At 36.2% G+C, this 23,293-nt stretch overlaps 1 protein-coding gene across 10 annotated transcripts in view; it reads left to right on the forward strand.

Moving 5' to 3' along the window:
• lrrc28 (leucine rich repeat containing 28) overlaps positions 1–23,293 on the forward strand; it is a 34,415-nt gene that overhangs the window by 10,690 nt on the left and 432 nt on the right. The window contains exons 6-10 of one of the 10 annotated variants that reach the window (XR_012383189.1): positions 526–732; positions 5,648–5,750; positions 13,553–13,728; positions 15,471–15,630; positions 20,169–20,413. Coding sequence is in view for 6 of the 10 variants with exons in the window: in XM_073908124.1 (XP_073764225.1) it covers positions 526–732; positions 5,648–5,750; positions 13,553–13,728; positions 15,471–15,630; positions 17,185–17,485 (947 nt within the window). In the remaining 4 variants the exon portion in view is untranslated. Of the gene's footprint in view, positions 1–525; positions 4,312–5,647; positions 5,751–13,552; positions 13,729–15,470; positions 15,631–17,113; positions 17,687–20,168; positions 23,229–23,293 lie in introns of those variants that run through there. The other 9 variants (XR_012383190.1, XM_678142.10, XM_068218359.2 and 6 more) reach the window with 9 other exon arrangements.

Genomic DNA, 23,293 nt, shown 5'->3' on the forward strand with positions numbered 1-23,293 from the left:
TACAGTTGAAGTCAAAATTATTAGCCCTCCTGTGAGTTTTTTTTTCCTTTTCTTTTTAAAATATTACCCAAATGATGTTTAACAGGGCAAGGAAATTTTCACAGTATGTCTGATAATATTTTTTCCCCTGGAGAAACTCTTATTAGTTTTATTTCGGCTAGAATAAATATATATTTTTTAATTTTAAGTGATTATTATTAGCCCTATCTAGTAAAAATATTCTGTACCGTCATCCTGGCAAAGATAAAATAAATCGGTTATTAGAAATGAGTTATTAAAACTATTATGTTTAGAAATGTATTGAAACAATCTTCTTTTTGTTAAACAGAAATTGGGGGAAAATATACAGGAAGGCTAATAATTCAGGAGAGCTAGTAATTCTGGCTTCAACTGTAAATCTCAGAAAATCAAAATGTAGTAATGTCAGCTTTATTTTCCAATATTGTGCAGTCCTACTCCATATGGTCATTGTAATATGCTTTTACTACTTGCGAGTGTACCAGAGTTGTGCTCTTGTATTTGTAGAGCTGGGAGATCTGCGAGAGCTGGAGACTTTGGATGTGTCGATGAATCTCCTAAGGACTCTTCCTGAGCGTCTCCATCAGTGTGTGTCTCTGCAGTGTCTGACGGCGGACCGAAACCTGTTGCACTGCCTCCCTCGCCAGCTCTGCCTGCTGCCTGACCTCAACGAGCTCTCCATGGCCGCCAACTGCCTGACATCACTTCCTCTCGGTGAGCACATAACATACACTGCCTCTGAAATCGCATGCTCCTCAAACAGGTGCGACATTTAAATTTAAATTGTTATTAGCCCTCCTGAGTTATTTCCCCCTATATATTTGAACACATTTCTAAACACAACAGTTTTAATAAGTAATTTCTAATAACTGATTTATTTTAGCTTTGTCATGATGACAGTACTTTCCCAGTGATGGGTTGCGGCTGGAAGGGCATCCGCTGCGTAAAAGCTACGCTTGATATGTTGACGGTTCATTCTGCTGTGGCGACCCCTGATTAATAAAGGGACTAAGCCAAAAAGTAAATGAATGAATGAATGATGATAGTACATGTACACTTACCGGCCACTTTATCAGGCACACCTCTGAGTTGGACCCACTTTTGCCTTCAGAACTGTCTTAATCATTCATGACATAGATTCAACAAGGTACTGGAAATATTCCTTAAAGATTTGGTCTGTATTGATATAATAGCATCAAGCAGTTGCTGCAGATTTGTTGGCTGCACATCCATGATGCGAATCTCCCGTTCCACCACATTCCAAAGGTGCTCTGTTGGGTGACTATGGTGGCCATTTGAGTACAGTGAACTCATAGTCATGCTCAAATAACCAGTATGAGATGATTCGCGCTTTAAGACATCATAGTGAGTGATTATTTGAGTTACTGTTGCCTTTTTATCAGCTCAAACCAGTCTGGTCATTCCTCTCTGGCATAAACATTGCATTTGCGCACACAGAACTGGATATTTTTTTCTTTTTCTCTCTAAACTCTAGAGATGGTTTTGCGTGAAAATCCCAGTAGATCAGCAGTTTCTGAAATACTTAGACCAGCCCGTCTTGCAGAAATAACCATGCCACGTTCGAAGTCACCTAAATCACCTTTCTTCCCCATTCTGATGCTCTGTTTAAACTGCAGCAGATCATCTTGACCATGTCTACATGCCTAAATGCATTGAGTTGCTGCCATGTGATTGGCTGATTAGAAATTTGCATTAAAGAGCAGTTGGACAGGTGTACCTTATAAAGTGGCGGTGAGTCTATTTTACTAGCTAATTTTCAAGATATTAGTATTAAGCTGAAAGTGATATTAAAAAGCGTAACTTGGTTAATTAGGGTAATTAGGCAAGCCATTGTATAATGATGGTTTGTTCTGTAGACAATCTAAATAAATATTGCTTAAGGGGGGTAATAATATAATCCTATTATACATTAAAAATAATTATGTTTTTGGTTTTAAGGGTCTCCAATAACAGTCTGATATGCATGCAAGGTCAAAAAACACTTTCATGGTCTTATAATATGCATTTATTTGTACCTAATTATCCCAGAGCCTCCCATATGAATCGTTCAGCGATTCATTTGTTCCCAAACCCCTCCTTAGCGCGAAGCTAATCTGTGCTGGTTGGACTGATGACAGTCTGTTGCGATTGGTCGACAGTGTTCAGCGTGAGACAGTGAAATCCCCACCATTTATTTTGTTACTAACAACACAGTACCTGGTCCTCAACAGTGATATTTAGAAACCTCAACCCCGAACAGGTAGTGCTGTCGCCTCACAGCAAGAAGGTCGCTGGGTCGCTGGTTCGATCCTCGGCTCAGTTGGCGTTTCTGTGTGGAGTTTGCATGTTCTCCCTGCGTTTGCGTGGATTTCCTCCGGGTGCTCCGGTTTCCCCCACAGTCCAAAGACATGCGGTACAGGTGAATTGGGTAGGCTAAATTGTCCGTGGTGTATGAGAGTGTGTGTGGATGTTTCCCAGAGATGGGTTGTGGCTGGAAGGGCATCCGCTGTGTAAAAAATGTGCTGGATAAGTTGGCGGTTCATTCCACTGTGGCGACCGCGGATTAATAAAGGGACTAAGCCGGAAAAAAAATCAATGAATGAATAAATGAATGAATGAATGCACGCACAACAATTGATCGGGGCTTAAGTTTTGTATTGACATCACGCCGAAATGGCTAAAGACTCATCGTCAAGATGATTCATTTGAAGTACTTTGAGTCGACTCATTTATAGATGAATCAATAGTTTTAAACACTGTGCACTTTTAGATTTTAGCCTTAGCTGGATATTTCACTTCACTTAGAGCTGTGTTACACACTACATGGAAGGTCATTTTCAAAAAGTCATAACTGGTTTTAAAAAATGTAAAACTGCTTTCATTCTAGCCTGACATCACTTTCCCTCGGTGAGCACATAACATAACAATGCATTTACCATTAAACGTTTTGAAGTCAGTAGACGTTTTTTTTTTTTTTTAATGAATTAAATGTTTTAAAGCAGTGGTCACCAAACTTGTTCCTGGAGGGCCGGTGTCCAGCAGATTTTAGCTCCAGCCCTAATCAAACACACCTGAACAAACTAATCAAGCTCTTACTTGGTATACATGAATCACCCAGGCAGGTGTGTTGAAGCAAGTTGGAGCTAAACCCTGCAGGGACGCCGGCCCTCCAGGACTGAGATTGGTGACCCCTGTTTTAAAGGATGTAATACATAGAAAGTCATTTATATTGTTACAAAAGATTTATCTTTAAAATAAGTATTGTGCATATGTAATAATATTCATAAAAATATCTAAATAAAACATGTCAAGCTTTCAGCAAAAATAGTAAGCAGGACATCTGTTTTTCTATTGTTGATAATAATAAAAAGAAATGAAAAATCTGCATTTTGTAATGATCTCTGATGACTCGCTGGACACTGAAAATTGAAATAAGGATGCTGAAATTCAGATTTGCAGCACATGCATCATGCAGTGCCTGCAGTTAAACTCACAGCGGTTTATCATGACACTTCATCGCCTTAAAATGATAAGGTTCTATCTGACATTTTTGTCAAAATTAAGTTATTGCCATATTCTTATATTAAATGACTTCTTATTTACATTATGGGATGTTTTTTTTTAAGTTGTTTAACTTTTTAAAGTTGTTTACATTGTTTAAGGCTTTTTATTTAAACAACAACTGTTGCTATAAAATGCAAAAACTTTAAAGCTCAATATCTCAAAATCATTCAGAACGCAGATAGAACCTTATAATTCCAATGTGACGACCTTTATCAATCATTTTTTTCCACAATTGACAGCAAGAACAAACAAACATACAAGCATTGTCTGATTAACAAGCAGCACCTAAGTATGTTTAAAAGAATTTAAAACGCCAAATAGGATGAATTCATACCCTATTTCAAAAGTAAAACATACTCTAACATTAAGTGCAGTGTGTGGGTGAGAGGGGGAGCAGTGTTTCGATGAGACCTGGTTATGTTTTGGTTCTTTAACTGCTGGTGTTGGTTGCTGTATGGTTAAAAATTATGACAGTTGAAGTAAGTAGGTTAATTTTGATTTAAATAAATTTTAATTAAATTAAATATTGATCTAATATTTTGGGTGTTTTTTTGTGTGTTTTGGACAGCTTTTGGGGTTGAAAAATTCTGCTATATCTGGCAACGCGGCTTCAGTCCCTAAATATTACTTAAGTGCTGTGAAAAGGAATGGGAACATTATAAAGCGGTAAATGCTTTACTGTTCCAACTTTTTTTGTGTGTGTGTGTTGCAAGAACCGAAAATTTATTTAAAAAACAAAACAAAACAAACAATAAAAATCATGAGGAACACAATAAAAAATGCTTGTTGTATTGTCTGCAATAAAATACGTCAATAAAAAGTCAAAGTTAATTAAGAAATCGCTACATTTTTATTTGCGTTTTCCAAACAGTTCAAAAAGGTCATGATTCACACTCATCAAACAATTGCTTCGTATTATTTTTATTTTTACATTCTCAGGTGATACAAAAACAGAAACGTTTCGGCACAGTGCCACACACTGAGGAAGGCATTGTGCCGAAACGTTTATATTTTTATCACCCGAAGAATGTAAAAATAAAAACAGTGCGAAGCAATTATTTGATGAGTGCGAATCATGACCTTTTTGAACAGTGGTTTTGACAAGATTAACGCACCAAAGAAGTTTCTTTAACAACCGCGAGCGCGAAGGGCAAACATAATTACGCACGTTTTCCATACTGTCCCAATTTTTCACATCACTACCACATGCACTGTATAAATCATTCCATACATGCGTACATATATACATACACATATAGATTAAAATGTTTCCTTGACCACAACCAAAAAACAACACAAATAAAAGGTTGCCAAGTTATGAACAGTAAATGTTCAAATCTGAATAATTATTTAGTGGTTGAGGACACAGCCAGCCATTGACTCATTAATTTGCGTTTAATAAAAAGCAGGTATTTTTAATTTGGTAATAATAGTTGCCATATGTTTCATTAAACAAATGCAGTCCTTGTTAAACATAAGAGACAGCGAGCCTTACTTACAAGTATAATAATCAGCCCATTTTCCAAGTCATTCATTTTCTTTTCGACTTTATTATTCAAGGGTTGCCACAGCGGAATGAACCGCCAACTTATCCAGCATAAGTTTTATGCAGCGGATGCCCTTCCAGCTGCAACCCAGCACTCGAAAACACCCATACAGTCTTGCATTCATTCACATAGTCTACAGACAATTAAGTTTATTCAAGTCACCTATCCCGCATATCTTTAGACTGTGGGGGAAACTGGAGCATCCAGAGGAAACCCATGCCAAGACGGGGAAAACATGCAAACTCCACACAGAAATGCCAACCGGCACAGCCGAGACTTGAACCGGTGGCCTTCTTGCTGTGAGACACCAGTGCTACCCATTGGGCCACCATGTTGCTCATTTTGCAAGTACGCCTTCCCCAAAATGTATTCAAGAGGAAGGTTTGCTGTTCGCCATGCACAGCTGTTGTTTTGACCTCAGAGGACTTGCAATATGTTACACGAGTCCCAGGTGAATTGTTTGGCCTTGTTGCTGATATACTGTAGTGTACAGTACTGATGCTTTATATTTCCGTCAGATCTGGGACGCTCCATGGAGCTGCAGTTTGTGTTCGTAGACAACAATGCTCATCTGAAGGGTCTTCCATCGTATCTTTATAACAAAGTCATCGGCTGCAGTGGGTGAGTGCTACAAACTTAAAGTACACATGAAATCCAAACTAACCAAATGATTTTGTCCACTCACGTTGCCAGTTTTGTGGTGAACAATTCCTGTCATAGAGAAAAAAGAAATGGTTTGCCCTTGTAATGTTTAATTGAAATCTGAAAATGCACTTCCTGTTTTTATTTTAGTTAAATTATCAGATTACCTATGTTTTAGGAATTGGCCATGGTTAATATATTTAAAGGGCACCTATGGTGAAAAATCTACTTTTCAAGCTGTTTGGACAGACATGTGTGTATATATAGTGTATAGACCGTCATATTGGGGTGAAATAAACACACCCAGTCCTTTTTTTCAATTTAACAACATTAAAACGGTGGACCATTTGGAGCGGTTTTCAGACCAACCGCAACTTGACGTAGGAGTGCGGACCACCCGCCCACCAAATTGATTGACAGCTTCGCGTAGCATGTCCCGGTAGTCACATGTATAATCATGTCAACAAGACCAGACGTGCGCAAAGCAACCGGGAAAAATAGGTCTGTTCAGTTCGCTAGGATTATCAATCATCATCAGATGTAATCAAGAGTGAGTTTCACATGTTTAAAATGTTTTAAATCAGTGCACATGTGTAATTCATTACAGCGATTTACTTTAGCTTTACCTCATCACCACAGCCGCATGTAAGATCAATTATGAAAGAAGACGCTTCAATCCCGGTTTTTGGACGTTAAATCAGGTTTATTTCATACATTATTTATATATATATGGTATATATATATATATATATATATATATATATATATATATGGTATATATATATATAATTTTTTTTTCCATAAATTTATTTTCAACTTTACAGTCAGAAATAAATAGATGATCATACGATAATAAACTGACTTGCAAAAAAACTAAAGCTCACAAAGAACGCAGAAAAACCCCAGTCTTTGGACAAACTAGTGGAAAATGTGTGAGTCTTTGGTCAGACTTTCCATCCATCTGAAAGTAAACAACACTGATTTTCTTCACACATGTAACTCTGCAAGAAGAGTTTGCTCCTCAGACAAACAACAGAACTCTTGAATATCCTTTAAAGATTTGCTTTGGTGATCTTCCAACCTTTCCTTCAACTATAAACTTGGCTTGTCCTCTTTTAACACATTCTGCTGCTTTTGCTGTCTGTTTTCCCCAAAGGAGATTCACAGATCTTCCAGTCAAGCACTGACTGACACAAGAATTAGTAACAGAGCCTGAATGGGACACTGCAAAAATGCTTTTAGTGATTTAACAATTCGTCCTTTTGTCTTGTTTCTAGTCCAAGTATCAAAATCTTTTTACATCAAGAATCACTTTCTAGACAAGCAAAAATACTAGCCCCTTTCACACAGTGATACCAGTTATTATTCAGAAAATTACTGGAATGACTTTACCGGAAAATGTACACAAGTGCTGTTCACACAGGCAAGGACATTCTGGAATTTTTCCGGAAAAGACCGTTTACACATCCATTCCAAAAATACCAGAAATGAGCTCAAAACGACTGCACTTGTATTTGCAAACATAGAAGTGGTCTGGCTTTTGTTGATGGTTTCACTTTTATTTAAAGCTTTAGCATTCATGCAGCTGCTTTGTCCCAGAAGCATCCAAAGGCAGAAGCGCGAACCGCAGCTAAATGTTTACACATTTTACATTCTAAATTCTGTGGATGGATAAGTATTTTGAACAACTTCAATGAAAAGAAATAAAGGAACACTTTCACCTCAAAGTGTTCATGTTCATGTCAAGACGTAAAAAAAATTTGTGTGTGTGCTGCCGCTCACCGGCTGCTTCCGTGCACACGCATCAAGCAACTGAAGCAGAGCTTGAAGGTAAACAAACAGCAGTTTATCATAAACATTTTACCGGTAATTTTTTACACAGTTGGCATTAAGAAAGAACATAGAAACGTTATCCGACTAATATCTAGCAGCTAAATGTGTCTGGAGAAATATTCAAAGGCTTTTATCTTTATAAACGGAGCGGATGTGAATGCATCTGATTGACTGGAGTAGACTGCTCACGTCAGAGTGTTCTAAACGGGAACGCTTTTTCTTTTTAGGTTTACACAGAGTAGCATTCCAGCAAATTACTGTTAATGTTACAACTTCTCTTTGCAGAAAGTTGCTGGAACTAATTTGCTGATATTTTTAGAAAGGGCCTTTTCACACATGATTCCTTTCCTGGCTTGTATAGGTGAAAGGGGCTATTGTGTTGTTTTAAGAAATAATATGCCAAAGTTTTTCCTTAAAACAAGCAAATAATTCAATTGAAGTTTATGCCTATAGCACTTTTTTCAATAATTATTGTTTCATAGCTTTACAAAAGGTTCACATTATTATATTAAACTCAACTTAGGTTTTTTAAGTTACAATTAAATATAAGTTCTTATATACAAACATAGTTAACCTGCAGTTCTATTGACCTTATTCTGCGATGCGGAAATGCATTCGTTTTTGCGATTGTCTCATTGATTTACATGTTAAGTCAATGCAAACGCACGAAAAGACATCCTGCGGCGCGAATGGCGCGGCGCGAATGACGCAAATTGCGCGAATGGCGTGGGGCGAATTGAGCAATTTGCCCGTTTGACGTGCTTAACGAGCGTTTCGCGCGAATCTCTCGATTTCGAAAATCTGAACTTCAGCGTACATTTGCGCTGTGTTAACCAATCAGAAGCTTGCTCTTGTGGGGGAGTGATTGTGATGTAGATTCTGTGATGTAGACAGTTCATCAAACTCGGCTTGGCTCAGTCAGAAGCACCGCTGAAAGCCTCCGTCATCCAGGTTAAGTTTCTGGAGGAGTTTATGAGCTCACAGAGCTGGATGCACCTCTGAAAAAATGTAGTGGACTCAGACACGACCCTAAACGTATCAACGCTGTTTTTCAGTCTTCATAAAGCACATAAACACTGTTATTTTTTTCATAAAATCCATATTAGCCATTTAGCTATGAAGCTAGAGTCACCGGGCAGACAGAAGCCCTGCCCATCACACGAATCCGCGTCTGTTCTGATGTGAATTTGACACGCGAATGAAGCGAGTAAACTCAAATGTTCACGCGGCTATTTACGCGCGAATATCGCGATTTATCCGCGCGTTATGCATCTGGTGTGAACACAGCATTAGAACTTCCGATTCAGTCACCTAAGAGAGAAATGAGTAGGAATAAGAAACTACTTGCTTTACAAACCAGTGTGTTCATGACTATACAGACAAAGCAGAATAAAATAATAAAGAAAACATCAGTTTGCAACATCAAGCAACATAACATCCAAAAATAAATGGAAGTGAATGAGAGCGGAAGTCTCGAGCCAAAGAGATTCAAATGGCTGCTCCTGCTCGTACGTGGGGAATAAGGTGAATAGTATATAGGTGATGCCTATGTGTACATGTTTAATGAAGTGTATTCAGTGTATGTATTGTCCTCGATGTCTTCGATGGTTTGCATCGTCTCTTCACAGGTCTTGGATCCCATCAGTGTCACTGCACAATCTCTAGAGGCCTCGGAATAACTATCCCTAGGTGGAAATAGTGAACACAGAAAATAATAAGCGTAGCTACTGTTCATATTCTATTTGAGCAAGAGATCTTAAATATCAATGTGAAAATGAAGTGCTATCAATTAAAATAATAATTAAATTACCAAACATATAAAGCATACAGTATTTCTAACAAAATTCCTACTGCATCAAGACAGGAGGAGTGTCCTACAGGTGGTTTGTCAAGCCCACTCACCTGCATGGAGCACGCTTATCATACTGTTGTGTGATGCTTTGTGTGTATGCTTTACTAAAATTATAAGTCTTTAATCTAGTTTAGAACTGAAAGAATGTGTCTGAGTTTTGAACTGAGAGTGTGTGTCTGAGCCTCAGACATTATTAGGAAAGCTATTCCAGAGTTTAGGAACCATATATAAGAAGGCTTGACCTCCTTTAGTAAATTTTGCTATTCTGGGCACTACCAGAAGCCCTGAGTTTTGAGGTCTTAAAGAGCGGGTTGGATTGTAGCAAGTTGGAAGCTTGGTTAAATAAACAGAAGCTAGATTATTGAAAGTTTATAATAATGTAAATAATCTGCTTATAAATAATCTGCCAATGTGGTAAGCAAAACAGTCAAAATATTTTTTTTTTCCTTTTGACATAAGATTATTTTGCTTACCGCATTGGCAAATTATTTAGCTTGTTTTTGAGAAAAACTCGCCTAATTTTGACATTATTTTCTAAAACAAGTCAGTATTTTTTGCTTGTCTAGAAAATGTCTGATTAGATTTTTTTTATTCAATTCAATTCAGCTTTATTTGTACAGCGCTTTTACAATGTGGATTGTGTCAAAGCAGCTTCACATAAATGGTCATAGTAACTGGAACAGTGTAGTTCAGTTTTTAGTGTTTAAGTTCAGTTCAGTTCAGTTTAGCTCAGTTCAGTGTGATTTAAAATCATTACTGAGAGTCCAAACACTGAAGAGCAAATTCATCGATGCGTAGCTCTACCAATCCTGTACCATGCGAGCCAGTGGCGACAGCGGAGAGGGAAAAAAAACTTCACCTGATAGGAGAGTGAAGAAAAAAAACCTTGAGAGAACCAGACTCAGTTCGACACGACCATTTTAATTTCCTCGCTGGCCAAAAGTCTTGTGCAGAGCTTCAGTCACCGCAGTGGAGGCTGTTTATGTATTTGAAAAATAAACAAGACAAAAAGAAGTTTTTTTTTTTTTTGCAGTGCAAATTAGACACTTCGGAAATTTTAAGTCAAACACATAAAGTTTGACAGTTGCTAATGACACTACATTTCCAAGTTTTGAATGATTAGATTTTAAAGAAATGTTTTTAAGGACGTGTTCATGCTTTATAAAAACAAAGTTCTATCAAATGCATCATTACAGCAGTCTGCAACATTACACAGTCCTTCAGAAATCATTATGTCATGCTCAATTATTATCAGTATTGCAGGTTCTCAAGGGTTTCGTTGGTTATTATCACTGTTAAATGTTTTTTGCCGCTTAATATTAAAAAAAAATGTTTTTAAACCCTGTCTGCTAAACATATTTATAATACAAAATAAAAATGTATGAAATCTGCATGGTTTAACGTTATTGTATTTTGTACAATAATACATTATCACAGTATACTATTTAAAGGGATAGTTCACCTAAAAAGGTCAATTTACTCACTATTTTCTCTCTCTCAAGCGCTTCCAAACTTGCCCGACTTTCTTTCTTCTGTTAAACACAAAAAGATAATTTGAATGAAGTTGAAAACCTGTAACCATTGACTTCCATAGTAGAAAAAAAAAATAAAAATATTATAGCGCTCAATGGTTACTGGTTTTCATCTTACTTCAAAACACCTTCTTATGGCAACAGAATAAAGTGAGTCTGACCTATAATGGCCCTTTTTACAAGATATAAAATAAGTCTGATGTCCCTAAAGTGTTAATGTGAAGTTTCAGCATAAAATACCCCACAAATAATGTTGTATAACTCTTTGAAACTGCGTCTTTTAGGCTTTGGTCCTAATTGTGCCATTTTGGTGATTGTCGCTTTAAATTCAAATGAGATTATGCTCGTTTCAAAAGAGGGCGGAGCTACAAATGCCTACATGTCAGCATAGTGGCAGATTCAAAACAAGACTAACCTATGCTAATGAGGGAGAGATTGTCACTAATGGTGACCTCTGATGGCACATTGAAATGAAGAATGTCAATTAAAGTGTTTCTGCAGACTGTTTTTATTAAGTGTGATTATAATAAATCTAATTAATAAACATTTACCATTAGAAGCTGGTTGCCACACAACTGTATTTAAAGCCCTTATAAAAGTGTTTTTTTGTGTTTTGTGACTTCATTGAGAATTAAAATGTATATCTATTTCTATCTTTTAACTGCTAGTGTTGATGTTTTCTCTTGATGTGTTTGTTTCAGAAGGACCCCTGTCACTAGCCGCATTTCCACTATCGGGCCAGTGCGAGCCAGGGCTTTAATCGGGCCGGGGCGGGCCAATAGCCCGGGAGGTTGAGAAATGAGGCTGAAATCATGTCGCGTTTCCACTGTCGGGCTAAAGCTCACAGCGCGTCACGCAAACACCGCCCACAGAACGTCCCCGAATCAAACGTCACACAACCCGCCCATTTCAGCGGGAATGAGGCAGATAAAGCACACCATAAATCATCACGTAACGAAACCATTAAAATGAAGACAACCGAAACAAACAAACGACACGTTACTGTACAGCGGTACATGAAATGTCTACACGCACAGACCTGTGTATTTCCATTAATTACATTTGTTTACTCGCCGACCGACTGCATTGTGCATCGAGTGCTCTCGCCACTAACGCAGGGACCCAACACAGAGAGCGCACACATCCATAATATAAAGCCACAGAAATTCTCCTTTATAACTCGATATGGCATGTATTTTTTAACATCCTCGTTTTGATAGAAGTCGTGTTAAGTTTTCAGCACAAGAGTGAGTAGCCTAATAAAATATAGCCATATTTGTTGCGCTCGGCAGCTATTCACTAAAACTCCTCATTTAAAGTTCATTTATAAATTTAACCACGTCAAATAAAAACATAAACAGTTGTTTGAGGATATAGAACACATTTTGTGTTTGGACTTTACCCCATATGCGTTTAAAGCAGCGAGCGCTGCGCAGGACTGAGTGACAGAAAAAAAGGTAGCCTATAGGAGATTCTGCTTTCACTCACCCAAATAATGCTCTGTTTGCGCGATTTGATTAATATCATCATATCCAAATACTTTATAAATATTTACTTATATAAATATTTACTTTATATAAATATTTCAAACCTTCTCCGGTGTTTATTGTTTTTAAAAAATATCGAAAATCTTTTTTTTTTCAGACAGGTCTTTGCAAAATGAAAGTTAGGCTATATGTGGCTTTAAAACGGTTTGATTTATGTATTGTATATAGGCTACCTACATTGTTATAGTTAGCTTTTGTTTATTTTATATTGGTTTATTTATTTAATGTGATTATATATCCGATATTTGTAATTCTTTAAATTATATTTCAATATAGGCTACCTTAGGCTATTTTATCAAGATATGACAATATATTGTTTAAAGTCTACGAAAGTGGGCACGTATTTTGTTAAGTTTATGTCTTTCTGTTGTATTTATATGTGTATTATCTCCAAAATAAATAAAGAAAAAAGCCGCTCGCGGCATAACAGAGCTGTGAAGTAGCGCTTTTTCCCGGTCTCACACACACAGACAGGCATCTAAACGTGCACAAGCAAACAAACATTTTAAACTTGACAAAAACTCTCGAAAACCTTTACTGTCTGATGTGTTTTTAATATGGTGTAAAGATTATTATGCGTTATTGAAACATAAAGGAGGACGCAGCAAAGAACGTCACTATAAATTAAACTACTTTATTATTTTATGCAGCAGCCTTACATTTAAAAGGGAAACATAAGGGTGATCATACGCAAAAAGACCCCAGACTATAAGGCTAGATGTTTTCTTTCCCTTATTTCTTTATTTGTTTGGCGCATGTACTCATGTGCGATCAGAAAACTGCCCGCCTCTCCTTTCACTCCGCCCCGAAGCCCCAGCTGGCCCTCCTTGGCCCAAGGTATTCGGCTGGCCGAAAAAGGCCGGCCGCTGGCCCCAAGAAAGCCCCGCTTTGGCCCGATTAGGCCCCGGAAGTGACAGTGGAAACCCCACTGGCCTTGGCTCGCTCGCTTTAGGCGCGATAGTGGAAACGCGGCTACTGTGTTTAAATGAGGTTGTTTATCTGTATGTATCTGCACAGATGTGGTCTGGCTCTGCAGATCTCGGACATGAAGCAGCTCTGCTTGACTTTGGGAGATGTAACTGTTCCTCTGCCCTCTGAAGTGAAGGCCATCGGCTCCGAGTCTGAACGAGTACTGCCTCTTGAAGAGCTGGCCTGCAGGGTCTTGCACGCGGCCTACGACTGGACCTGTAAAGGCGAGAATTGCAAAAACAAGCCTATGACAACACTTCAGTTCCTTTACATGCACAAGCCAAAGTTTTTATACACATCTTTAAACTGTTGTCTCGGTTATAGTTTGGTCAAAGTCCCTTTAAGGCAAGTCATTTCACTAGGTGGGCATCTCGGGCAGTTTGCTCTGTCTGAATGTGGAAACATCAAATTCTCCAAAACTGTTTGCCAAGCTTACTATTACATAATATACTTTAAATCATTAATAAAATTAAACAACGTCCCAAAAGCTTCGTTTCTAAACGTTAAAATCAAACAAAATGAGCATTTTTTTCAGGTTTCCCAATTTAATGTGCACTCAAACGGAACGAGATCATGACACCAACCTCATTTATGATTGTTCTACACATTATCATCCTCTGAATAATGCTTCATCAGATCACGCAGGTCTTCTGAGATAATCCACAAGTTAGGCTGAATGGCGAATCTCCTCCAAAAAAACAGTGTATCTTTATTTATACGAGTAAGTGGGACCTTTGAGTAGTTGCTGTCATGTGATGTGCGTTTGACTGGAAGAACATCCACCTGTCTTCACATATAATCTTGTCTAATATATATATATATATATATATATATATATATATATATATATATATATCCGCACCGATCATCACTTTAACAATTCTAATTCTTTGTTTTAAGTATGATGATAAGTCAGTGTGGATCGTTCGTTATTAACAGATTCAGTGTGCTAATATGCGCATCTTTGATAGTAAAATAATACGCTAATCGTGAACTGTTTTAAATAAAAATTTATTTATAAAAATAAGCATTTGTTACAGCAAAAAAAAAAGGGAATGTTGGGATGATTCTAAGGGCCCCCGCACTTTGGGGGCCCCCAGAGATGTTATTAGGGGCCCACATCAACAGAAATCGCGGACCATACTATACCAGTTTTTTGGGACCCTTTCATACAGGTGAATGGCATAATAGCAGGATACAAAAAGGGCAGAACTTGTTGAACAGAAGGACAGAAGAATGTTGAAAAAAATCAGCCACTGACCTACATAGTATCTTGTTTTGTCTGCTATGGGTTATAGTCATTTTCCAAAGCAACTTATAATTGAGTAGGCATTCAGCAATTCAACAAAAAGAGGCAATACACACAAGAAGAGCTAATTATACAAAGGAACTATTAATGCTCTGCGTAGATAATTAAGTGCATGAGTAAGGAGGGGGAGTGTTTTGTTTTTTTATTGAGAGAAGAAGGTTTCTTTAGATGGTTTGTCAAGCACACTTTGTAAATGCACAATGGGGGTGGGGGGTGGGGGGGGGTTTGAGATATGGAGTGATTGTAAGAAAGTGTCTGGTGCAAAGCTGGTGCAAGTCGATGTTGATGGCTGCTTTTTTTCAACATTCTTCATAATATCTTTAAATTCAAATGAGATTGCTCTTTTCAAAAGAGGGCGGGGCTACAAATGCCGATGTGCCAGTATAGTGGCATATTCAAAAACAAAACTAACCTATGCTAATGAGGGAGAGATCACTAATGGCTTCCCCCCCTCTGAGGACACATACAAAGGGAGATTGCCAATCAAAGTGTTTCTGCAGACTATCAAGTGTGATTATAACAAATTAAAATAATACATTTTTACCATTAGAAGCTGGTTATATTCACTGACTGTTGCCACATAAAAAAAACTTATAAAAGTAATTTTTGCATAATCTGTCCCTTTTAAAATGCTTTCCTTCTCTGTCTGGTGTGCAGATGTGAAGCTCCGAACTCCATTCCTGATGCCCAAGAGTCTGCTAGATGTGGTTCAGTGGCCTCTGGGTCACTGTCACCGCTGCAGTCAGCCCATGTTCACTATCATCTACCCCAAACTCTTCCCTCTCAGAGAAACCGCCCTCGCTGGAGTGCACAGGAGGTACTCTTAAGAACACACCACACTGTAGTAGTACTGTTATATTCCCTATTATATTCAGTTGAAGTCAGAATTATTTAGCCTCCAGTGATTTTTTTTTTCTTTCTTCTTTTTCAAATATTTCCTAAATAGTGTTTAACAGAGCAAGCAATTGTTCACAGTATTTCCTATATTTTTTTTTTCTTCTGGACAAAGTCTTGTTTGTTTTATTTTGACTAGAATAAAAGCATTTTTAATTTTTTATGCCATTTTAAGGTCAGTATTATTAATCATCTTAAGCAATATTTCTTTTCAATTGTTTACAGAACAAACCATCATCATACAATGCTTTGCCCAATTACCCTAATTAACCTAGTGAAGCCTTTAAATGTCACTAAGCTGAATACTAGCATCTTAGAAAATATCTAGTAAAATATTATGCTGTATGTTAAGTTTGTATGCACTACATTTAGTTTTAATTCATTTTTTAATTTTTGTTTGATTTATTTTTTATTTTTTTTTAATTTGAGGTCAATTTATAGCTTATCTTAAACCATACAATTTTTTTCTGACCTTCTGATTACACACCACTTTAATGTGAAAAAAGAAAAGAACATTTGAAACATTGAAAGAACATTTCAAGCAAAGCATATTTTCTGTAATGCTGTACTTTTTAAAGTATGTATGATTTTCTTGCTCTAAAAATTAATACTTTTATCAAGTAAATTATATTTGTAATTAAAGTCTCAAATAAAAGTAAAATTTTATTTGAGATTTTTTTTCAAATTTTTATAAAGATTTCCACAAGCATAATTTGGAGCACTACTGTTTTTACAGCAGTTACGATAACAATAATAATAGATATGTTTATTTAATATTAAATCAGCGTATTCAAATGACTTCTGAAGGATCAGGTGAGTAATGATGCTAAAAAAACGCAGCTTTGATTTTAAATAATTATATAAATACAGTATAACAAAATGGAAACATTTCTTTTTAATTGTAATAATATTTGATTTAATGTCTATTTTTTATGTTACATTTGATCAACACAGCCTAAAAGCGTTGATTGAATGCATTGATCACATGCTTAAAATGCAGATTTGCCAAGCATAAAAAATGATCAGAAACATAAAAAAAGTCTTTGGTTTTTAATGTTCCTTTAAATGCATTTATTGTGGGATACTATTTATACTTTGGTTGCAAAAATATTCTCTCTGTTTATTAGAAATTGAGGAAAAAATAAACAGGGGGGCTAATAATTCAGAGGGGCTAATAATTTTGACTTCAACTGTGTGTCAACACATACAATAATACATATATTATTATATTTATTATATAAAATGCTTATTTATTTACCAGATATATGCATATTTATGTACCAAATGCACACTCAGTTATTTTGCATTCAGAAACACTCTCTGCTCATTCTCTTTGTTTTCCCTGTTGACCTGTGTCACTTCCTCTATCTCCTCATCTTACCGCTTGTGCGATTGGCTGAAATGAGCTGTGCTTTACTCCTCTGGCCGTCATGTTCCATCTATAATGCAACGCTGTGGTTTTGCTCTCAACGTTCAGCAGCGTAACCCAATCATCCTGCTGCACTGCTGCTCTCAGCTACTTCACGTGCATTAAGAGATCTAATCCACTTCACAATTACCTCTCACCCACTGCTGTTTTAAAGAGAGAGAGAGGGAGAGAGAGAGAAGCTATTTGTTTAACGGATGCTTTTCCATTTGCTTCTTTATGCTCTGTGTTTTCAGTCTCAGGTCATCTGGTTAGCCGTGTTTGTGTGTTTTCTGGAAGCACGACTGGGAAGTCTTATTGTTTCAATATTACTTCATTGAGCATTCATGAAAAAGCATATTGTAAGAGTTAAAATGACCTGTGTTTATATGTGCTCGCATTAATTAGCATATTCTGATGAGCACATGACTAAAGCACATAAAAGGGGCTTCAAACCATCGACTTTTTGTCAGATAGCTTTGTTTAATGTCTGCATGAACTGGAAGCTGCGACCGTTTATTTTTTTATATTGTGACAGTTCCTAGAGAAACAGAATATTAAAGAATGAAACAGTGGGCGTAGCTTGTTTTTTCCACTGTGAGCTGATTGGATGTAGTTTCATTCAGAAAGATTGGGAAAAGAGTTTCGTGAGAGTTATTAAAACCTAACAGACACCTCCTCCTCACCATTTGTTTGTTTTCATAGCGCTGACAGTTGGAGGGGCTTGGTTAAGTATGTTAGCCACACCCAATACCTCAGACAGATGTAATCTGAGAACTGGGCTCTATTTTATTGATCTAGACCCAAAATCTGAAGCTCGTGGCACAAAAAAGAATTAAGGGTGTTTTAGAATCCACTTTTGCTCTTTTAAGGCGGTAAAATACGCTCTGCGCCCTGGCGCATGGTCTAACAGGGTTGTGCTTATTCTCTTAATGAGTTATGGGTGTGTTTTGAGCATAACCTTCATTAAACCAATCAGAGTCTCATCTCCCATTACCTTTAAGAGTCAGTTGCATTGCACCATGACACGTTTGCTATTTATAGGGCGGATTTTGTAAGTGGGAAAACTAAACGCTTCACTAGCGAGTTAAACAGTTTAACAGACTATCTGCAGGGAGATGATAAAGAATGAGCCTCCTCCATTCGGCCTCTTTACTTTCTCTTTACTTTTACTCTTTACTCCTTTACCTTAGTGGAGTAAGGAAACGGTGTTGCACACACTCCACTGAAGACATTCATTAGCCTACATTTTTAATTTAGTTTGTTAAGCACAAAGACTTGTTTCAAAACTATTTCTAAATTCCGTTCTGATTTCCAGCAAACGAGTAAATGAACAATAATAACCAAGTGTGGTCAAAAACGGGGTTATATCCAAAAACACGTCCTATTCTTATGCCCCATATGGTGATATAGACATCTCCAAACCCCGACAGGTGGACAAATCTAAACTTGTTTTAATTAAAACAAATATAAATGTGCATATAATAAATAATACTGATGATGATAATAACATTATACAAATGCAAATTATCATGAATAAACTGAAAAAGCCCCCCGAGGTAAAGAAGGCATAGAGGAAGCGGTTTTTATATTCATGTAGTAAATAATAATTTTTTAACATTTTAATCCTTCATTTGTTTTCATATGTAAAGATATTTGTGTATTGCTGTATATCCTGTGTGTATTAAGCAATGTGTAAGCTTTGAACCTGCATAGTTGCATAACTAATGCGCTCTACTTTAGGGCAGCTTTTAGTTGGCCGATGGCACGGTCTATTTCAAATAGCAACGGACCAACAATGCACACTAATGCACCTCCTTTTTCAGACCAGCACACCCAAAGTGGCGTAAATGGATTTTCTATTTAAACAACATGGCACAAAACGGGAAAATTACAGTTGTGCTGGTCTGAAAATTGCAACAAATCGCGTCATGAGTATGATAGAGCCTGCTAACTAAAAAATGAACAGCAAGTGCATTTTCAGATTTCAATTTTAGATTAAAATGGCAAACCTTTTTTTTTTCTTAATGCCATGCACAGATTAAATGTTCACCACAAATCTAGCAACGTGAGCTAACAAAACCATCGTGTTAGTTTTGATTTCATGTGTACTTTGAAAGTGCAATATTGCCTTTAGTAAGCAATGTCTCTTTACATCCTGATTACAATCATTAAATTAAGTATTACCAATGTATTTGTATTAGGGCTGTCAAAAATATGACAGTGGTCAATCAGCTGTGTTTCAGAATGCACTCCAATGATAGAAGGAAATTGACTTTTTTTTATTTCATTTTTTTTGGTACAAATAGCTACTGAAGTCAACTAAGCTTAAAGGACTCATTTTTTAAAACAAGTCTTTTCTGCACAACAAGCTTGGATTTATGTGATCCAAAGTACAGCAAAAAACATGTTTTCTATTTAGATTTATTTTGAAATGTCATCTATTTCTGTGATTTCAAAGCTGAATTTTTAGCATGATTACTCCAGTCATTCTATTAGTCTGATTCTGAAAAATGTAATCCCATTAAAAGTGCTCAAAACATACAAATGTCTACAATGCAATATTTCTTCAAATAGTTAAATGTTTTAAAAACAATTGTTTAATAATAATAATAGTTTTCAGACTTCTTTAAATCAGGGCCTTTAACAAAGAACATTTAGTCACACTTTACAATAAGGCTTCATTAGTTAATGTTAATGTATTTACTAATGTGAAATAAAAATACTTGTACATCACTTATTAATCATAGTTCAACATTTACTAATGCATCATTAGAATTCATGCTTGTTAACATTATTTAATGCACCATGAGTTAACATGAACTAACAATAAACAAGTGCTCTTTCATGAACTAATGTTAGCAAAGATGAATAAATACTGCAATAAATGTGTCTGTGTTAATTTTATTAAATACATTAACTAATACACTAATACACCCTTATTGTAAAGTGGTACCGAAAATTTGCATAAAAATGGCCGGGTAAAAACTTGGGTCAAGTGATGTAGGCATATAATCAATCATAAGTAGCTTTTCTCTCTCGCTTGTCTCACCCAGAAGCACAGTGAGTTTTGTAGCGTACTGCTGCTCCAGCCGGTGTATGAGCACGTTTGACCTGCAGGCCTGACGATGGGCCTTCATCAACACTCATCGGCTTTTATCTTCACTGAGGACTTGAAGAAGCTCTCACCCGAAAGACAGACAGACAGACAGACAGACAGACAGAGAAAACTGACACCTGTCTGAGCTTCAGAAACACACCCCACTGTCCAGCATCCTGAGGAACAAAAACCAGCATTCGGGTAAACCCAATGACATTTCACAAATGAATGTAGAATGAGAGTCAAGGCATTGTTTGTTTTGGGATGATTACGGTTTACTGTAATCAAAAGGTTGCATACTGCATAATTTATTCTGTGTTTCAGAGTTGTGCTGTTCAATAGTTAATCATGACTTACTGTGTACAAATGAAGAGTTTGTGTTTACATGTGTAAATGTGTGTATGTTTATTATGCATATAGACATGGACACATTCATGTACACTGTAATAACAAAAAGTTGACTCAACCTAAAGTTTTAAGGCTACAAACTTCAGGACGTTTTTGAGTTGACTCAACTTTCAACCCAATTACGTTACTTGACTCAATTTAAGTTGAGTAAACTCAAACATGTCCTGAAGTTGAAGTCCTGAAGTTGAACACGATTAATCGTTAAACGGCAGAGAAACAAAAATGCTCATTCAGATAGGATTGTTTTGGGATTATTATGTAACCAAAAAGTTGCGTATTCTATCATTTATTCTATGTTTCAGAGCTGTGCAGTTCAATAGTTCATCGCGACTAACTGCATACAAATTAATAGTTAGTATTTACATGATATATGTGCATTTACTGTGTATATTTATTATGTATATAGAAATGCACACACATACATGTATATGTTTGAATATATTTACATATATGAATATAATATTCTAAGCGTATACATGGATGTGCAGTACGCACAAAATTATATTGTAAACGCAAACTTCATTTAGTATGCGATTAGTGGCGATTAATCATTCAACAGCAGAGAAACAGAACGCTCATATATTATTTTGGAATTATTACGGTAAAAAGTTGCATACTGTATTATTTATTCTGTTTCAGAGTAGTGCCGTTCAATAGATAATCATGACTAACTGCATACAAATTAAAAGTTAGTATTTACATAATATATGTGCATTGACTGTGTATATTGATTATGTATAGAAATGCACATGTATACTTGTATATACTTTACATATATTTACATATAATATAATATATATGAATATTTCATGCATTAATGTTTAATAAAAATGATATGCATATACTTTATTACGTAAACGCAAACTTCATTTTGTGTGTGATTAGTCACGAGTAATCGTTAAACAGCAGAGGATAAAAATGCTCAGTATTAGGGTTATTTTGGGAATTATTATGATTTATCCTGTGTTGAGCGTAGTGCTGTTCAATAGTTAATTGTGAATTACTGCATACAACTTAAAAGTTTGTATATACATTTGTAAATATGTGTGTATATTTATGCATATAGACATGGACACACATTCATGTACTTTGCATATATTTATAAATAATTTTGTCAGATAAATATTTAATGTATTAATATTTTGTAAAAAAAAAATCCATATGTATGGATGTGCAGTACACACAAAATTATTACATAAATGCAAACTTCATTTTGTGTGCAATTAGACACAATTAATCGTTAAATGTCAGAGAAACAAAACTCTTATTCAGATAGGATTGTTTTGGGATTATAATGGTTTACTGTAACCAGAAAGTTGCGAACTCTATCATTTATTCTCTGTTTCAGAGTAGTGCTGTTCAATAGATAATCATGGCTTTGCCATTGCGTTCACGTGCTCAACAGAAATGACTGTGATTGGCCGTGAAGGTCATCAATTCACCAAACTCACCTAAGTGTAGATACAGAAATACTGCGTTTTAAAGCTGCAAAGATCAGCTGGTCTGTCTATAAGCTGACAGATCCACTGATGAATCGACTGATCTTCACGGCTTTAAAATGCTCCAGTGTCCCTGTATCTGTGGTTACACACAGTAAACAGAAGTGAGTTTGGTGAACTGATGACCTTCACGGCCAATCACAGTCATTTCTGTTGAGCACATGAACACAATGGCAAAGCTGCGCTGTTTAAGAACGTGCTCAGTAGCGCTCAAATGTTAGTGGGAAATGGAGGTTTTAAAATTTTAGTAGCAATTGGGATCAAATTTGCTGTAACACTGACTAAAATGTTTTATTAGTTATATTATTATTTTATTATATTGTTGATATATATAATTTATGTATGAATATAAAAAAATTGTGCATATATTTATACACACACACACACACACATTTTATTTTGTACTGTATGTGATTAGTCATGATTATTCACTAAACAACACTATTTCAGAAGAGTTGTAGGTACTGTAAGATATGAATATTCTGCATTGTTGTCTTTAAAAGAGTGGCTAATGATATGCAAATTCATATCTCACTAGCGTTTTAAACCATGACCCCAGACTTTCCTCTAAAAGTGTCTTTTTTTAATAGTCATTTCAATCTGAGGCTCAAAGAACAGTGTGCGTGTGCTGTTATAAGAAAATCAAGTGTGTTGTTGTATGTTCTGGGTTTTCCCTAAAGCTCTGACTGCAGACTATATGAAGTGCCAATTGTCTTTTATGAATAATTGATTGTTGTCATTGAGGGCAGCTTGGAGGATAGCGCTATTTTTGTGAAAGATGATATTTTCAGAAGACATGAATTGTGGAGATTTGCTGGTGTTACACTAAAGCTGTGGGTGAGTGTGTCATACAGTCAGTATATATCAGCATTCTTTCACTGTCTAATATCCTTTGTCCCCTTTAAAAGACACGAGGAGGACATCATTGCCTAATGAATATGTCTGGATGTTGCAGTTTTGCTAAATTAAGTGAGACAGGTCTTCAAAACCTTTCTGCATTATTTTTAAAATGTTCACAATGTTATTCCTGTTTCATTTTTGCCAATTAATACTGGATAATTGTGCTCTTGTTTGAATGCCTGGCAATAATAACAATGTTTCAAACATCACCTGTGTTTTTTTAATTTTCATTTCTAATGTGCGCAGAGTTTAATTTAATTCATATTGAAGGGTT

The sequence above is a fragment of the Danio rerio genome, chromosome 7, assembly GCF_049306965.1.
Source record: "Danio rerio strain Tuebingen ecotype United States chromosome 7, GRCz12tu, whole genome shotgun sequence".
Lineage (NCBI taxonomy): Eukaryota > Metazoa > Chordata > Actinopteri > Cypriniformes > Danionidae > Danio > Danio rerio.